Consider the following 18627-nt stretch of genomic DNA (forward strand, 5'->3'; position numbering starts at 1 on the left):
TGACTGTCATAAACCTACCCCCAGGCTAACGTCATGACAGTAGTCTGTAAAGGTCAGAGTGGCTGGGTATTCCATAGGAGTGTGTTATGAACCTAGGTCAGTAGGCGGGTTAGTTCTGTCAGTGAAAAGCCGTGGAAAAAAGGAGAGGGTGAGTTGGGGGTAAGAGTAGAATGGCTGGGGAAAAGCGAGAGGAGGAGAAGGTGAGGGAGGATGTTGGGGAAGAGGGTAAATGGAGGGTTAGTCAAAGGTAAAATGAGAGAGGGGGGAAGAGGAGGGGAAGGCCAGGGGGAGAGTGGGATAGTGAGATTGGTTTGTGTGGAAAACTGAAGGGGAGGAGGAAAGGAAGATAGGGGAGGCTGAGGGAGTTCACTCTAAATGGAGTCCTGAATTATTCACTGTTCTCAGCTGGATACAAGGCCAGGACCCTCCTGAGCTGTAGATACTGTTATCATCGTCAGGCCTTAAACAAACTGACTACTCACTTACACATTATTTATGTATCCCTCTTATTTTCTTCTGTTTTCCTCTCTTTTCCTTCTCTTTCCATTTTGTTTTCCTTACATTTCTTTCCCTCTTCTCTTCTCCTCTCCAACTGTATACTGGACAGACAGGGGTAATGGAAGCTGTGTGGGCACTTATGTTTCGGACACCTGCCAGTCAGGACAGCCCAGGGATCAGAGTTTGTAGATGAGATGGTCAGGAGAAATGGAGGGGATGGGGGGATGAGGATGGGATGGCGGGATGAAGGCCAGAGAGGGTTAGAGAAGTGAGGGAGGACCAGAGGAGAAAGGGAGGAAAATAAATTAGATAAGCTAAATGTGTACAGCTGCATTGGTAGGCCCCCACCCCTCTGTACAGTCAGTATCTGCATCTGCTCTGTGTATGTGAAATAGATATATAACAAGAGGTGACATACCAGATCTATACAGAGACTACAACGCCCATTATGACCATTATCACCTCAAAGGTCCTTTTTAAACTACAAACCCTAGGATCACTTTGACCACCTTTAAACCCATCTGAGGAGGAGTGAAGCAGTAGAATGGAGTTGCCCCTAGACACTGATCTATGGTCAATTTTGTGTGCCCCCCCCCCCCTCCCTCATCTCCTCTGCAGTGTTCTCCGGGAGAGCCCAGGCTCTGACAGTCACACCCTGTGATGACACAGGAGGACAGAGGGAGGATACTGCAGCTCTTACACTGAGGTTACCACTTTACCAGAGACAGTCACTGGCTAGGTGGTCTCATTACCATATACAGTAGCATATACCCTTTTGCTGCTTTCAAATCTGCTACCATCGAAGGAGGATGGGCAACGCATGGAGAAGGGGCTTGGTGATGTTTCCAGATCGATCCAATATGTGTGTTTTGATGCTGTGGTTCCTCAGTGTTAACAAGGCAGGTTGAAGCTTTCCAAGCAGACAAAAATAACACAACCACCCACTATACTGTAGCAGCAGCTGTGGGCAAGACTGGGGGAAAACATTTCCATTCAGGATAACTGTAGTAGTCTTGCTCATAAATCTTTAGGAGTCCACTGGGGCCTCTGAAAGGACTGCACAAAGAAGGGCACCATAACTGACGTCCCAGTCCCAACATGAAACACACATACACATTCGCACACACGCACCCACACACAGTAACCAGGTGTAACATACACAGTACACACAGCGTGTTGGCACCATACTAGCATTGTGCTTCCGTGGTTTAAGAGCCTTTTTAAAGCACAGGCTGGTGTTTTCTGTGGACTTTGTTCTCACAGCAACACACTTGTTGTGGAATCTGATGGAGCCAACAGCACAGAAGGGCTTCTTAGACAGAGGGGTTTAGCACAGCGAGACACTGCAGACATGGTGGCTGGGAGGCAGGGAGGGAGGGAGGGAGGCAGAGAGACACTACAAGGATGAGATAGAAGGGGGGGGGTGCCTTTGTGCTGATGGGGGATTGAGTTAAGAAAATTGGATTTGGATTGTGCAAACATAACTGAGTGAAGCTGCATGAACTAAATTCTATTCTGAACTAAATGGGAGGACTCTCAAGGGAGTTGGTTATGAGTAGGTCCTGAGCAATAGGGAAAGGGGTGGTCCTGACATGAAGGTCTGAGGGTAAGGGATGTTCAATGAGAGATAGATAGAGGTGTGTGTTTGTGTGGTGAGAGTCTCATTCTCTGATCTGTCTCTGTCAACACCCTGCAGGGAGAAGAGCAGGCTTCTCCCGCATCCATATTCATAGAGCTGTCAATCACAAAACCCTGACCAGGGATGGGCTGACTCATACAGCGACTATAGCATTCTAGTCACACACAGACATAGACAAGGACACAGATAGAGACATACTGGTAGAGATGCAGAGACACATCATGAAAGTATGGACACACACACACACACAAGGACCAGCGGTGGCAGATACAAAGTTGAATTAACAAGCACTCACGCAAACAGAGCCTTTCAGGATGCTGAGGAGGCTCTTGTCCCTCCCATTAAAATCCAATGGAGACACCATCAATCTTCAGGGATCAATACCGTGTGTGTGTGTGTGTGTGTGTGTGTGTGTGTGTGTGTGTGTGTGCACGCACGCGTTTTCATGTGTACGCTTGTGTGATCATTCATCACTGCTGGTTTATCTATAGTTACAGCATTTAACTTATAGAGAGTGAGAGCTGGGACGTGCCTTATTATTAGACAGTAATTGCATTGATGTGTGTGCAGTTTAAGGAGGGTTAAAAAGCTACACCTACTAATCCTGTGATCTCTGTAACAGTGAACAGCACCACCAAGTGGTGTAAAGAGGCAGTGCTTTATTTCATATGCCCCTCCATATGACCAATATTTGTGTGAACCTGCTTGACACTGGTCCCTTCTGTGCACTCAAGGACATGCAGATTAACACATATGATGGGAGGGGTTGATTCAAGATTAAAGAGAGCGGGGAGATGGACACAAAGAAAGAGAGGCACCGTAGGAGAGAGACAGAGAAAGAAAAGGTGTAGTAGGGGAAAGAGAGGGAGGGGGTGTACAGGGGAAGAGAGAAAGATAGGGTGTAGGGGACAGAGAGAGAGGGGGGGGGAGAGGTACAAGGGGAGAGAGACAGAGAAAGAAAGGGTGTAGGAGGGGGGGGGAGAAAGAGGAGAGGGAGATGTCGAGGGAGATCAAGTGCAGCATCCTATTTGCCAAAACATTTCACAAACACATTCCTCTGATGTCATCACCTCATCACCTAAACACCAATCAGCTTCTCATTTCTACTCCCCCTAGTAGTTAGTGAACCAATCATATTCTCTATCCATGATATCACCACTCTACAAAACTGAAGTAGTAGAATCTCTATCTAGCATGCTGATGGCATATAGACCAAAGAGACACCGGAGAGCTGTGTAGTGGTTCTGTGTAGTGGTTTTATGGGGGAGTTCTGTTGCCTCGAGACACTGAAAAATAAGTGTGAGACAAATGTCTGTGACAGCTAAAACAAGCAGCCATTGTGAGCATAATGAACTGGAATAAACAGCCAGCAGGCTAAATGGAGCTGATGATTGGAGAAGAGGTGACCATGTGACTGTTTTAGAGCAATAACAATGACCAGAGAGGAGAAGCAGAGAGAGATCAAACTAAAATGATCTATCATCTACTACACATGTAGTCACATGCACGCACTTACACATGCACACACACACGCACGCACACAGCGCTCCAACTTTTCTAAACTCCTCCATTTTTCATGGGATTCGGTGTCTTTGAGACACATACATGTATAGGATACACATTAACATACACTAACACATACTCAGCTCACTGCACACTGCCTTTCTGACAGAGTACTTCATAGTTTCATCTGCCTCAATATTCAGAGTAATGATATCATGCTGTAAGGACCTGCAGAATCCCAGAGGAATAGGTCATGTGGAGCTGCATGAACTAAATTATATTCTGTTCTTTACTGTGTTTGCGATCGGGATGCCTTTCAACCATAGCATATTGATCTATTCTACAGTAGGGAAACAAACTGCACTCACCACTGCGTGCTGTTCTAAACTATTTTTGGAGAACCTTGGGCAAACATAATTGAGTGAAGTGGCATAGAGAAAGGAAGCTTTTAGAGGCATTAGGTGACTTCAGAGAGTTTACAGCCCCTACTGACTTGGTTTACTTTGTTAAATGAGTTACAGTATGGTGACCATTGGGGGAGATAGCAGGTAGTCTCGCGGTTAAGAGCGTTCCACAGGGATGCTGGCCCATGTTGATTCCAATGCTTCCCCCAGTTGGGTCTAGTTGGCTGGATGTCCCTTGGTGGTGGACTATTCTTGATACACATGGGAAACTGTTGAGCGTGAAATACCCAGCAGCGTTGCAGTTCTTGACACAGTCAAACCAGTGCGCCTGGCACCTACTACCATATCCTGTTCAAAGGCACTTTCAAATGTTGTCTTTCCCATTCACCCTCTAAATGGCACACACACACAATCCATGTCTCAAGGCTTAAAAATATATAATATTTCTTTAACCTGTCTCCTCCCCTTCACCTACACAGATTGAAGTGGATTTAACAAGGGATAACAATAAGGGATCATAGATTTCACCTGGTCAGTCTATGTCATGGAAATGTTCCTAATGGTTTGTCCACTCAGTGTATATGCTATACGTGACAGACAGGAAGGTGCGGAAACTTAATCCAGGGCCTCTGGGTTACGTGGTCAGCATGTTTGAGCTGTATAGAGCGGTTCACAACATACATGTCCCCTAGGCTGTTTTTTTCCCATAAGAATATCAGGATACGTGAGCGGCGTGCACTTTGACCTCACCTTGTGTGTACATGACTTTTATGTTTGTGGTTAAGAGACGTGCATGTCTGTATGTGTGTGATCCATAACTTACCCACCCTCTCATCACATGTATGTCATGTGCATAGCTTGACCCTTCTCCTCATTATCATCCCCAGGCCACCAACAGCCACCCCTGCCCAGAGGAGGTTACATGCGCTCCCCCTCGTGGACCCGTTGCAGCAAGTCTGAGCCCCGCAGGGAGAGGAAGCACCACAGCGACTCCGACACCACCGCAGAGCCCTTAATGAAGCTGGAGAGGCCTAAGCAGCCCTGAGAGCCTGTGGGTCTGGAGGAGAGGCCCAGGGCCCGGAAAGAGAGAGGCCCAGAGCGGAAACACCGAGAGCGGACACAGAGACCACACCAACTGACCCAACCCCTGCGCCGGGCACTGAGACAACCATGGTGCTAAAGACACTATAGACAGACTGAGCTCTCGACGCTGTGCACTGTATTATAAACTTAACATGAAACGATGTCTGTGAGTGAAACACACACAAAATCACACACACGTACACACATACTATTATTGTGTTTTCCATGCAAGGGGTTCCACTGGCACAAAACACTGGAGGGCCAGTGTGCATTTTGAGGCTTTGTTTGGGGTGAACAACAGGGTATAAGGCTGTCCCAGTGTGGGGAGAATGCTTGGTCAAAAGCCTCCCCATCCCTGCAGCATCTTAGGGGTGGGAGAGTAGGTTTGGAGAGGTGGGACGGACCCTGAAATCTGTGACAACCTCGGCTACAAAATATCATGTGGCAAAGTTAACGAGAATACCCACTCCAGTCAAATAAATTACTGGAATATGGATGTCATTATGCGATAGTACAGCAGGCAATCTGGAAGTCTTCTTTGTAATTAGAATAAGAGTCCAACCTGAATCTATTGCACAATGTTCTTCCTTAAAGTGCCAGGGCCATCTGCTCTCTCTGAATTACTTTCTGCAGGCTTTCTGTAGGTTGTAACTAACAGGAGGCAATGGGTAGCGTTTCAGTGGGGCCACTCTCCATCGCTCTCTTTTCTTTCCATCCTCTCTCTCTCTTCTTCTACCTCTCTCTACCTGAGAGGAAACCGGTGTGGCCACAGTAAACTAAATGTATTTGCAGATATGATATGAGATACGACAGCAGCCCTTCTCACCAACATTACATTCAACACTGTGGATCTTGTCCTTTGCCAAACCAAGAGATGTGGGGATGGGTGGTGAAAAAAATAAAGAATTTCATGCAAACAAAGTGAATTTTCTCTGTGGGGGATTTTTGCGTTAGAGCACTAACCAAACATTGTGCAGCTGTAGGTTGTCTGATAGGGTATTACGAACAGCAGTCTGAACTTTCCATTATTTATGCTCAACAGACCAAACACACAAACTCTCTCGGATTCCTGCCAGGAACACTGGGGAAGAACACCAGCATCAGCAACATGAAAACAGTTCAATTGAAACCACATTGAAATACTTCAGAGTACACACTTAATCACACAGTGGACAGAGAAGTATTGAATAGCAATAATGTTTAAATGTTCAAAGGAATAACTTTAATTTACTCTTGTCAGCTTCGCCAAAATCAATGGGCTCTTGCAGCTCTGTAGAGGTTTAAAATGTATGCTTTTTAAATCGTGACTGCAGGTTCCTAACTGAGCAGATAGGTCAGAACAGAATAAAGTGGGGAATGCAGATAGACTTACAGTATACAGTCATACACATATCCATAAACAGCTTTATACCATGGCGTTTTTTAATACTTGTTTCTGATTGGCTTGAAGTACATTCTAGAGCGTGCATTATTTAAGTGATAATGTCCAAGAAGCTGGTGTTTGGAGGATATATTGGTACAGGTGTTAGACCCGAGACGAAGTGGAGGGCTGGCAACCCGTGCCAAAATATCCTCCAAACACTGGCTTTGAGGGCTTTATCACTTGTATAAAACGGGTTACCAACATATTATGGGCTCTCCAGAGGGTGGTACGGTCTGCACAACGCATCACCAGGGGCAAACTACCTGCCCTCCAGGACACCTACAGCACCCGACGTCACAGGAAGGCCAAAAAGATCATTAAGGACAACAACCACCCAAGCCACTGCCTGTTCACCCCGCTACCATCCAGAAGGCGAGGTCAGTACAGGTGCATCAAAGCTGAGGCTAAGAGACTGAAAAAAAGCTTCTATCTCAAGGCCATCAGACTGTTAAACAGCCATCACTAACACAGAGAGGCTGCTGCCTACATACAGACTTAAAATCATTGGCCAATCTAACAAATGGATCACTAGTCACTTTATTAATGCCACTTTAATAATGATGTTTACATATCTTGTATATACTGTATTTTACACCATCTATTGCATCTTGCCTATGCCACTCGGTCATTGCTCATCCATATATTTATATGTACATATTCTTATTCCATCCCTTTACTTAGATTTGTGTGTATTAGGTAGTTGTGGAATTGTTAGATATTACTTGTTAGATATTGCTGCATTGTCGGAACTAGAAGCACAAGCATTTCGCTACACTCGGAATAAAATCTGCTAACCATGTGTATGTGACCAATAAAATTAGATTTGATATTCAAATAATGACTGACAATTTCATTAAAAACCTTATTTCGATGAATTTATTCATACTATTTCATCCTTCGACAAGATACAGATATTCATCCTTCCCGACACAAATCTAGGGTTGCTACACAAGCCGGCTGGTCGTTCGTTCTATCGGTTCTGTTGACAGAGAAGCAACCCAGTCGTTCTAAATGTTCCATTGCCGTACTGGCTGGCAACGTCTTATCCCTTGCTTGCTAGCTAGCCAACTACGGCTAATTTACAGTCACATCAAAAAGTGCAGCCAGAATAACAGCAAAGTAGCCACATTTATATGAACCATATATATAGGAGCCACAGGAGGCTGCTGAGGGGAGGACAGCTCATAATAATGGCTGAAATGGAGTGAATGGAATGGTATCCTTGGCAGCAGATAATGGGGATCCATAAGAAATACAAATACCATTTCATTTATTCAGTTGCAGCCATTACTATGAGCCCATCCTCCCCAATTAAGGTGCCACCAGCCACCAAGACACAGAGGCATGGACTGTGTACATGTAACTGCCAAAATAAAGGAAACATGAGGAATGAGTAATAGAAAGTATACAGAAAGCAGATGCTTCCACACAGGTGTCCTTCGTGAGTTAATTAAGCAATTAAAATCCCATCATGCTGAGGCTCATGCATAATATTGCTGGGAAAGCCATTCTTTTTGGCTACCATCCACAGGGCAGGAGTGCTCACTGAATGGTTTGATGAGCATTAAAACAATGTAAACTATATGCCATGGCCATCTCAGTAACTGGATCTCAACCTAATTGAACACTTATGGGAGATTCTGAAGCAGCACCTGAGACAGCATTTTCCACCACCATCAACAAAACAATTCCAAATTATGGAATTTCTCGTGTAAGAATGGTGTCACATCCCTCCAGTAGAGTTTCAGACACTTGTAGAATCTGTGCCAAGGTGCACTGAAGCTGTTCTGGCTCGTGGTGACCAAGCACTCTACTAAGCCACTATGTTGATGTTTCCTTCATTTTGGCAATTACCTGTACACTACTGTATGTAAATCAAATCAAAATGTGCCCCCTGTTCCTATGCAATGGGATTTCACATCCAGTATAACCAGTGGCACAAATACTCCTGATTTAAGTCATCCTTACAGCACTGTGAGGTCAGATAACTAATAATAACAACAACTCATAGATATGCATTCACACTGGGACATAAATTCTTGATTTTATTGGTGAATGTCAGATGTTGATAATATATCACATAGCAAACTAAACATTTCTGGATGTATTTTAGTGTTGACTTTTTTGTTGTTGCATTGAAACAGTCATATACACATTCCTTATAGGACTTTAAGCAAGATCACTAGATAAACTGAGCCACAAGAACCAGCAGTCAGTCAAATCAGGCAGAAAAGCAGGATTGGAATTTAAACACAGTTTAGGCTACACCAAGACATCTGGAATATACTCTAAATACATCATATTTTTTGTTTACGGTAACCCACACAACTAGGCATAGAAGTAGAAATATATTTGTTCATATATATGGTCCGGAGTGTAACAATGCTAATTTTCTGTATAAATCCATGAATCAACGTAGGCAATTGCGGAGTTCCAAAACTGGTCAGAAATACTGAGATTGAGTGAAGTAGTGACACCTTTATTTTCAGCAGTAAAAGGTTCAAAAACAACCTTCAGAAAGTGCAATGCAGATCGGTACGACATCATCTCATTACTTCTCCCAAAACCCAAATACCCTCTATTCTGAGAAGTGGAAACCAAAACCCCTCTACAGGGTTTCTACAGGGGTGTGGAAGTAAGCATGGCTCGGCTGGCGTTGCTATGGAGATATATAATACCAGACAAAAGTTCATACATACCTACTCATTGAAGAGTTTTTTTCTTCTTCTTTTTTTATTTTTATTTTTTACTATTTTCTACATTGTAGAAAAATAGTGAATATATCAAAACTATGAAATAACACATATGGAATCATGTAGTAACCAAAACAAAGTGTTAAATAAATCAAAATACATTTTGTTTTGGTTACTACATGATTCCATAGTTTTGAAACTGAGGACTTTTTCTGTCTGTAATAAATCCCTTTTGTGGGGAAAAACTCATTCTGTTGTTCTGATCAGAAAACCGTTGTTCTGATTAAAGAAGCAACAAAACTGGCCTTCTTTAGACTAGTTGAGCATCAGCATTTGATTACATGTTCAAAATGGCCAAAAACAAAGGACTTTCTTCTGAAACTCGTCAGTCTATTATTGTTCTGAGAAATAGAGGCTATTCCATGCAAGAAATTGCCAAGAAACTGAAGATCTTGTACTACACCCTTCACAGAACAGTGCAAACTGGCTCTAACCAGAATAGAAAGAGGAGTGGGAGGCCCCGGTGCACAACTGAGCAAGAGGACAAGCACATTAGTGTCTAGTTTGAGAAACCGATGCCTCAAGTCCTCAACTGGCAGCTTCATTAAATATTACCCGCAAAACACCAGTCTCAACAACAGTGAAGAGGCGACTCCGGGATGCGGGACCCCTCTTAGGGTTAAGAGATTTGGACCACCTCTCTCTAGCCCTCTCCATATGTCCCTCTTCTGTCACTATGTCTCTCCTACATACCCCTCTCTATCCCCCTCACCTTCTCTACCACGTCTCTCTTCTCAGTGATGAGCCGCTGTGTGCGTTGGAAGGCAGCGTCGATGAGTGAGCGGACCTCCTGGTCTATGAGCTGGGCTGTGGGCTCGCTGTAAGGCTTCTCCATCACCATCTCTCCCTGCCTGGGGAGCTCAAAAGACACCTGGCCCACCACCTCACTCATCCCAAACTGAACCACCTGAGGGATCGAGGGGGAGAGAGAGAGGTTAATTAGAGTGTGTGTGTGTGTGTGCGCGCATTTACCTGTGCGTAGGCAGACTGCGTGACCTTCCGGAGGTCATCCTGTGCCCCTGTGGTGATCTTCCCAAAAAATACCTGCTCTGCCACACGTCCCCCCAGCATCATACACATCCTGTCAAACAGCTGCTCCCGAGTGAACAGGTACTGCTCCTTAGGGAGGTACTGAGCATACCCCAAACCCTTCCCCCGGGGGATGATTGACACCTGGGACAGGAGAGGAAACAAACAGGTAAGATCCTACATTCTGCTCAGGGTGAAATTGAGGGGTAGGTAGGATAAGCAGAACAGGGACAGTAAGGACAGAGAAGAGACAGTGGGTGGGGATAAAAGGTAATAGAAGAGAGGGTAGAAGAGAATGTTATTGAGGAGGAAAGAGGGGAGGAGATGGGCGCACACCTTGAGCAGAGGGTCAGCGTGTTTCAGGTACCAGCCCACCACAGCATGGCCAGCCTCGTGGTATGCTACAGTGGTCTTCTCTAATGGCTGTAGTACCTGGGTCTTCTTCTCCAGGCCTGGGGGGAAAGGAGGGCATGTTTACTACCACAAAGTGTGTGTGAGTTTCATGTCTCAAGGCTGCACATGTGTGTGTTAGGGGAGGGGGCTTGGTCACTTGTTCAGGAGTAAAAGAGTGGCCTCACTGGCCCCGACAGACAGGGCAGGAAGGTCATGTCAACACCAGCCAGTCTGACAGTTACATTCCAAAGATTAACTCCCTGTTGGAGCCCTGACCCCTGACATCCACTCCCCCCACCATCCCCCAGTGACAGTGGCTTACCTCTGATGACCCTCTCGATGGCCTGCTCAAAGTGATTGACGTTGATAGACTCGTTAAGGTAGCGTGCTGCTATCAGGGCCGCCTCATTACACACGTTGGCAATATCAGCTCCTGTATGTTGACAGAACCATGTCCTGTGTTAATGTCATCATTACTTTTAAAAGGATAGTTCGGGATTTGGGAAATTAATCCCTTTATCTACTTCCCTCGCGAGCAAATTCTAACTAGATTATCACAAAGACTGGAAGTATTTGGGTAAAGCTAGTGCAAAGTCAAAGTCTCGCTAATGCTAGTTAGCATTGGCCTGCAAAGCCACCTCTAACTTCCTTCCTACTGGACACGGAGACATAAGAATGGTATCCATGAGTTCATCTGACTCTATGGAAGTAGATAAAGGGCTTCATTTCCAAAATCTGAACCATCCCTTACACAGCTAGCTGTCAAAATGCACACAGACAAGCACACCTGGCCCTGCACTCACCAGTGAAGCCAGGTGTGAGGGGAGCTAGTTTCCTGGCCAAAGCTTCAGAGTCTATACTGGAGTCCAGCTTCAGAGGCCTCAGATGGACCACTAAAGATGGACGCTCTGCCCTTTATGTCTGGTGGACCTGAGAGGAGAAGAAGAGAGAGAAAGAGAATTTGAATTAGAGTAGGGACAGAAAGGGAAAGAGATGGGGATCAGGTTTGACAGGGAGGAAGTGTAACATATTTATGGAAACGGATCACTGGCTCAGGCTGGAGAGGAAGAGGGAAAATATTGACACCCTAGTCAGAGAGCCCAGGGGAGCAGCTTGCCTCCTATCCCTAATGGTTACTGTCCCCGGTTACATAACCCTTCGGTTTATAGAAGCTCTCGCTCAGGCTGCAGTTAGTTTCCATGACAGACAGAAGAATGCAGGCCAGTGAGGCCAGGTCAGAGCTGCCTACCATTGTGCAGCTGGACTGGACTTGGGGGGAAACTGGATCCCAGCCGTAAGAAATAACCTAGATCAGCCATCTCACCTCACTCACAGAGAGTACAACCACATCCACACAGCTGACATAACATGTTACTGCAATGTTGGGCACAGCTCAAATCAGACCGCTATCGACACATAACGCAATTAGGCAAGTTATGATAGTACTGATGGCAAAAACATTTTGCACAGTCAGTGCTTCTGCACCTGTACTTTTGCCAAGAATGTGACCAAAAATATGTTTTTTTTTAAATCTCTGTGCACTTCAAGTTTCCACTTCTAAAATGGCTTGATAACAAGGACTAATTGCGAGGACAAACACCAGGCAAGCTTTTACTGCATTGCTGAAATGGAGTCATGTCAAATTCTAATCATGTCGGCAAGGGCTGTAGGAATTGGTTTCACTACCCAAGGAAAGGTGACAAAAAAAGCCTCTGTATATTAACCACATTAATTTCAGCCAGGGCTGTCTGGGACTAGAATATGGACCAGGAGTTCTCAATGACCACAGGACCCAACAGCGAAAAACTCTGGGCTCTAGTTAGAATTTATAGCACTGAGTTTTTCCTGTTCAGGTCAAACTCCTTTCCCCAAACTCACAGGGCCAGGTTAGCTCGTTACTATGGTAATGGGGGTCAGGTCAGGAGAGGCGGAACTTGACAGACATGGCGTGCTAATGTCATGAGCTATGCCGGCCGGCTCAGGCTGGGTAAACCCTCAATAGACTGCGCTGAAGATGCTAATCCAACGACAGGGCAGAAAACACATTCTGTTTGTGGGCTGTTGACCAGAGAGGAAGAGTTGTCAGAGAGCAGAGCCAGAACACCAGAGCAAAGAAAGCAACGCTAACGCCACGTTAATCCTGGGGACTCTAATCCAGATAACCATGTTCAATCCAGGTAAACTATGCTCTTTGAATCACAGTACTGAACACACTGATAAAGCACTGTTAAAGTACCCTTTACTGTAGAAATAGACAGCATTGTGTATACCGTACAGCGGCTAGGTAGCAGCATCCACATACTGTGGCTTATATCTAGAATATATATATTTTTTTACCTTTATTTAACTAGGCAAGTCAGTTAAGAACAAATTCTTATTTTCAATGACGGCCTAGGAACAGTGGGTTAACTGCCTTGTTCAGGGGTAGAATGACAGATTTGTACCTTGTCAGCTCGGGATTCAATCTTGCAACCTTTCAGTCCAACACTCTAACCACTAGGCTACCTGCAGCCCTGTATATGTGAGGTACTGATAGAGCTGGACTCTGAAAGAGGGGCCAATGAATTGTCTGATAGTCTAACTTTTGCAGGACATAATCTGTCTCTACCTGTCGCCAAAAATCAACACAGCCATTGTTACAGACTATCTGTACCTACTACAGTATTTAGATCCTTGACAGAACAGAGAGCTATGACAGAACAGAGAGCTATGACAGAACAGAGAGCTATAACAGAACAGAGAGCTATGACAGAACAGAGAGCTATGACAGAACAGAGAGCTATGACAGAACAGAGAGCTATGACAGAACAGAGAGCTATGACAGAACAGAGAGCTATGACAGAAATAAACAGTTCCAGGCCACACAGACTTTATTTATGGAGTGGACTGACTGTACCTATGTAAATCTGTCTGTCGAAGCGCCCAGGTCTCATCAGTGCTGGGTCCAGGATGTCTGGTCGGTTGGTCCCAGCCAAGACGACCACGTTAGTGCTGGTGTTGAACCCTACAGACCCAACAGAGAAGCGATGGGAAAAAAACAGTTAAGATTGTATAGAAGGGTCACATAATAAACAGGACACCGATAACTATGGTTAATTAAACATGGCACATTCATTGCGTGTCTTTGGGAATCATTTCCCTTTTTTTTGCTTCATTTAAACTTCATTTAACCAGTGTAAGACCACCAAACCAGACCTACCACCCATCTCCACTAGCAGCTGGTTGAGTGTGTTCTCCTGCTCACTCTGTCCCACAAAGTTCCCTCTGCCTCTCTTCCTGCCCACAGCATCTATCTCATCGATGAACAGGATGCAGGGAGCGTTCTTACGGGCCATGGCAAACATATCCCTCACCTGGAAAAAGGAAAGGCATGGGTTACAATACTGGGTAGGTCCACAGCACAACAAATCAACACTTTAGCAAAGTTTATCATGCTTATTGTATAAAACTCATGTCAATACAATGATTCAGAGAGTCATGTATTTATTCCCATAGATGAGTGAAACAAGTGCGTGACCTCAAAGCAAATATTTAGACAAAGAGGAAAAGCTAACAGAAATCCACCCTGTAATCCAACTGTCCGTCTTCCTCCCCTCTCCCCTGGGCTAGTACTCACCCTGGCTGGGCCCACGCCAACAAACATCTCCTGGAACTCAGATCCGTTGACGGTGATGAAGGGGACATTGGCCTCTCCGGCTGTGGCCTTGGCTAGCAGGGTCTTCCCTGAGCCGGGGGGACCCGACAACACTGCACCCTGGGAAGCACATGGTCATAGCTGGTATAAGTGGACACTCTTGTGAGTACTTGGAGGTTAGAGTGCTGAGATGCAAAGGAAATGTCAGGTTAGAGAGGTTAGAGTAACTGAGATGCAAAGGAAATGTCTATGCAAACAAACAGCCAATTAACTATAATCTCAGCTCGTCATTCTGCATAGACAAATTCAACTGCACAGTGTTTTCCTGACATGGCCATGAAATTCAACACACTGCTATTTTTTCTCTTGGTGGGCATCATCCTGTACAACAGGGTAATCTGAGTAGTGTTTCAGATGCTGGTATGGTATCTAAGGAAAGAGTTACCTTGGGGATCTTGGCCCCCAGGTCCTGGTACTGCCGGGGGTTCTTCAGGAAGTTGATAAACTCTAGGATCTCCAGCTTGGCTGAAGGGGTTGCCCCGCCCTCCGCCACGGCCTCCTGCCATTGGTCCCTGGCGCATGGTGAAGAGCAGGAAGCCAACCAGCAACAGGGTTGGAAGAATGCTCATCAGGAAAGTACTATATATAAATAAAAGAGAGGAGAGATTAGCATTAAGGGGCCAATCAATCTATCAACATATCCAGGGTCAGTGAGCGCATGATAGAGAAGACCTTCAAATGAGCTCCAACCCCACAGCTCCTAATCTGAACAACATTCAAATAAAGTCTTCCTGTTCCCACAGCTCTCCATCCATCCCATGTCCTAGACCTCATGATGTCTCACCCATCCCATGTCCTAGACCTCATGATGTCTCACCCATCCCATGTCCTAGACCTCATGATGTCTCACCCATCCCATGTCCTAGACCTCATGATGTCTCACCCATCCCATGTCCTAGACCTCATGATGTCTCACCCATCCCATGTCCTAGACCTCATGATGTCTCACCCATCCCATGTCCTAGACCTCATGATGTCTCACCCATCCCATGTCCTAGACCTCATGATCTCACCCATCCCATGTCCTAGACCTCATGATGTCTCGCCCATCCCATGGCCTAGACCTCATGATGTCTCACCCATCCCATGTCCTAGACCTCATGATGTCTCACCCATCCCATGGCCTAGACCTCATGATGTCTCACCCGTCGCTCTCGCTTCCATAGATCACAGGTACTCTGTGTGTAGATTCCAGGCCCATCTCCTGCTGGGCCAGCACTAGATTGCTTTCAAACGTCTCCACGCTGCCGATGTTGAACCACAGGTAGCTCTGTGACACACAGAGAGACAAGGGGATGTGAACACACTTACAACTGTTGGCATTTCTCATTGGTTAAATTCCAAGCAAAACATTATGGAACATAAGCACATAAGACATCTAAATCCAAATGCATATCTTACTAACTTGTCAACTCTGTACATGTCTTGAAGTCCAAAGAAAGGGGACCTATGGATAGTGTAAAAAAACAAGGCTCCCAAATGTCTCCCCTGTGATTATTTGGTACATACCACCTCTGACGTATTGACTCCATGCACTGGGATGACTCTGACATACTGTTTGTTGACTACCTCCAGACGGTCCACCTGTCACCAGACACATCAAAGAATGAAGACCTCAGACTCACTGTTCCACACACAAACAATGACATAACAGCTCCAGGCATGAAAACACATGCAATAATACTTTACTTATGGGTCTTATAAAATGTTATTACATAGTAACTAGTGAAGAAAAGTAACCATATCCCCTGTCTCTCACCAGTCCTCTAGCCAGGTAGCTATTTACAAAGTCCTTCCAGGAGACTTCCTTCCCAGTCTCTCGGAAGTAGAAATACAGGAACGCAGAGGCCATGCCGGCGAATCCGATCGCGACATTGCGCATGGTCTTCTCATCCCAGGGGAAATCATTCTGTCAGATTCAGAGAAAACAATGAGAGGGGAAACAGGGTGGAAATGATGTATACAGAAGTCTCATCAACACACACACAAGCGAACACACACAGACACAGTGTCTGAGTGGAAGCAAGCAGAGTGGTGATCTGGCCAGCGTCTGCCTCCCTCTCATGCAAACTGTCAACCCCCCCATTAGCAGTATGATAAAAGGTGACCCTTTATCCTCTTACACAGCAGCCCTTTAGAAATAGAAACACAACTTTTTTTTAAACTTTCTTCTCTCATAAATTACCTAACACGGCTGCCAAACAAGGCATTATTGACTGACGTGTTTATGCAGTGTCTCTGGTTCAGATCAGGTAGATTAAGGGGTGGAAAATCAAACATGAGTGATGACAGAGTGCTGTTACTGTGGAGAAAACAGGCACACCTTGTTTGCTTACATGTCTGATCTGTAGAAAGCGGAGGCTTTGAAACAGACCTGGAAGTGTGTCCACCAGTCTGATTCATCCTTCCTTCCGCCTCTCTTCCTCTCTCTCTCGCCACTTTCATTTGGTCCCTCTTCTCCTCCGCCCTGAGATTCTGTCTCTTTGTTCTTCTCATCTAAACAAGCAAAATGACAAAATAAATTAAATCACAGACAACTGGCTGTCCATCATTGACATCCCAGTGTTTGAACAGTGTGCCAGTAGAGAGACAGGATATAGGCCATTAGTCATACCTCCGGTCTCTTCAGATGATTTGTTTACTCCAGGAGTGTCCTCACTCTTTGGGAAGAACTTCTCAAATCCTGAAGCAATTAAAACATCTAATTAGCATAGGGATTGAAGATGTAGGACACAATCAAACAACAAAAATGAATTGCACAGTCATCTGTAATTGCCATGGTCATTACATGCATAGATGATAACATCAACATATTCCTGGTTTTTAGAGTGATTTACCTCGTGGGGGTTTGGAACGGAGCAATCGAGCCAATGTGAAAGTGCATTGATTTAATCCCATGGGATTGATTCGTTTTAATGCAGAACACTGAGGAGAGAGCAGGATTGGATTAACACAGCCTACCTTGAATCTCATATTTGAAAGGGTTAAAATATCTGCATCAGGCTACTGATATTCAACAATACACAGTTGAAGACTATTCAGATGTTATTCACTGAATATTCTAATTATGATCCCAAACATTTAAATGGTTATAGCAGCCGACTTTCTTTTTATAGTTTACTCTCCGTTAGTCAGCCCCTCTACAAAACATTTTTGGGTGTGCATCATTTTTACCCCTTTTACTATTCATTGAATATACAACACATCCACACATAATAACTGAAGCAGGCAAACTGATTATTATTACAGTAAATAATATTAAAGTCCTTAATAAACAGATTAACTCATTGAATTTATGTTAGGCATCGATTTGGCAAAAGGCCTTTGAATGTTTCACACAATTTGGGTCAAGGCTAGAATAATACGAAAAGCTCCGAGACCGTTGCGACAGGATCCAGTTGGTCAAATTTACGTCAAAAGTAAATTTGCAAAAGTTTTTTGCATTTGATCTAACACTAACAAATTGTCCTAACCTTAACCCAATTATCCTAAAATGATAGGTTAATTCTCCCAACCTGCTGAATAAATTATCCTAACCTGCTACGAAAAATCAAATCTGACGTTAATTTGATCAAAACTGAAGTGATCGCTTCTAGCCATGACTCACAATGTGCTGCAGCTGAGACGCCCCCTTCGCCACAGAACGCAGCAACTCGCTATGTTATGAGATTAATGAGGGGAAAATGTTTCATAAGCAAGGAAGGGATCTTTATGTAAGAAACTCTTTATAACAAAGTTCATCAAGTAAAGGCAAACAAGGCTTAATCATGCATTTTTAAATATATTGTAAATCTGTCATCAATGTTGTGTGGTAGCATGACATGGTTCTTTTGCAAGTTGACGGCGGACGGCATTATTTAAATAAATGACACCCTACCTTCGATAATGAGCTAAAGTTACTATAGCGAGAAGCTGCATGGATGGTTGCGCAGCCTCTGCCCCAAGCCTGCACCCCGTTCCGCAGGGGCACAACACTCACTGAAAGCAGCCCCATGATGTGAACCATACTTCGGCTGGAGCAGGCAGAGTATCCCCGCTATTGCCGTGGATCAACTCCCGAGACTCAACAGTTTAAAACTAGCTACGATTACGCCGAGTGAGATAAACCAAGTCAACAACCGTATATAATGCCTGACGTAAAATAATTTAAACAAAAAATAACATTCACAAATATGTATCTATGCATGTATCACTACTGTCAATCATTC

The 18627-nt window shown here is 44.8% G+C and overlaps 1 protein-coding gene and 1 pseudogene across 4 annotated transcripts in view; one reads left to right on the forward strand and one right to left on the reverse strand.

Moving 5' to 3' along the window:
• The window catches only part of LOC129854193 (dysbindin domain-containing protein 1-like), a 29932-nt gene extending 23884 nt beyond the window's left edge, over positions 1-6048 (forward strand). For 2 of the 4 annotated variants that reach the window (XM_055920982.1, XM_055920984.1), the window contains exons 4-5: positions 1117-1204; positions 4932-6048. In XM_055920982.1, coding sequence (XP_055776957.1) covers positions 1117-1204; positions 4932-5004 — 161 coding nt within the window. In that variant the 3' untranslated portion in view covers positions 5005-6048. The remainder of the gene's footprint in view (positions 1-1116; positions 1205-4931) is intronic. The other 2 variants (XM_055920983.1, XM_055920985.1) reach the window with 1 other exon arrangement.
• Positions 6049-7411: 1363 nt separating this feature from the next.
• LOC129854191 (AFG3-like protein 1) lies at positions 7412-18558 on the reverse strand (annotated as a pseudogene).
• Between the last annotated feature and the right edge of the window lie 69 nt (positions 18559-18627).

Source organism: Salvelinus fontinalis, chromosome 4 (genome assembly GCF_029448725.1).
Source record: "Salvelinus fontinalis isolate EN_2023a chromosome 4, ASM2944872v1, whole genome shotgun sequence".
Classification (NCBI taxonomy): domain Eukaryota; kingdom Metazoa; phylum Chordata; class Actinopteri; order Salmoniformes; family Salmonidae; genus Salvelinus; species Salvelinus fontinalis.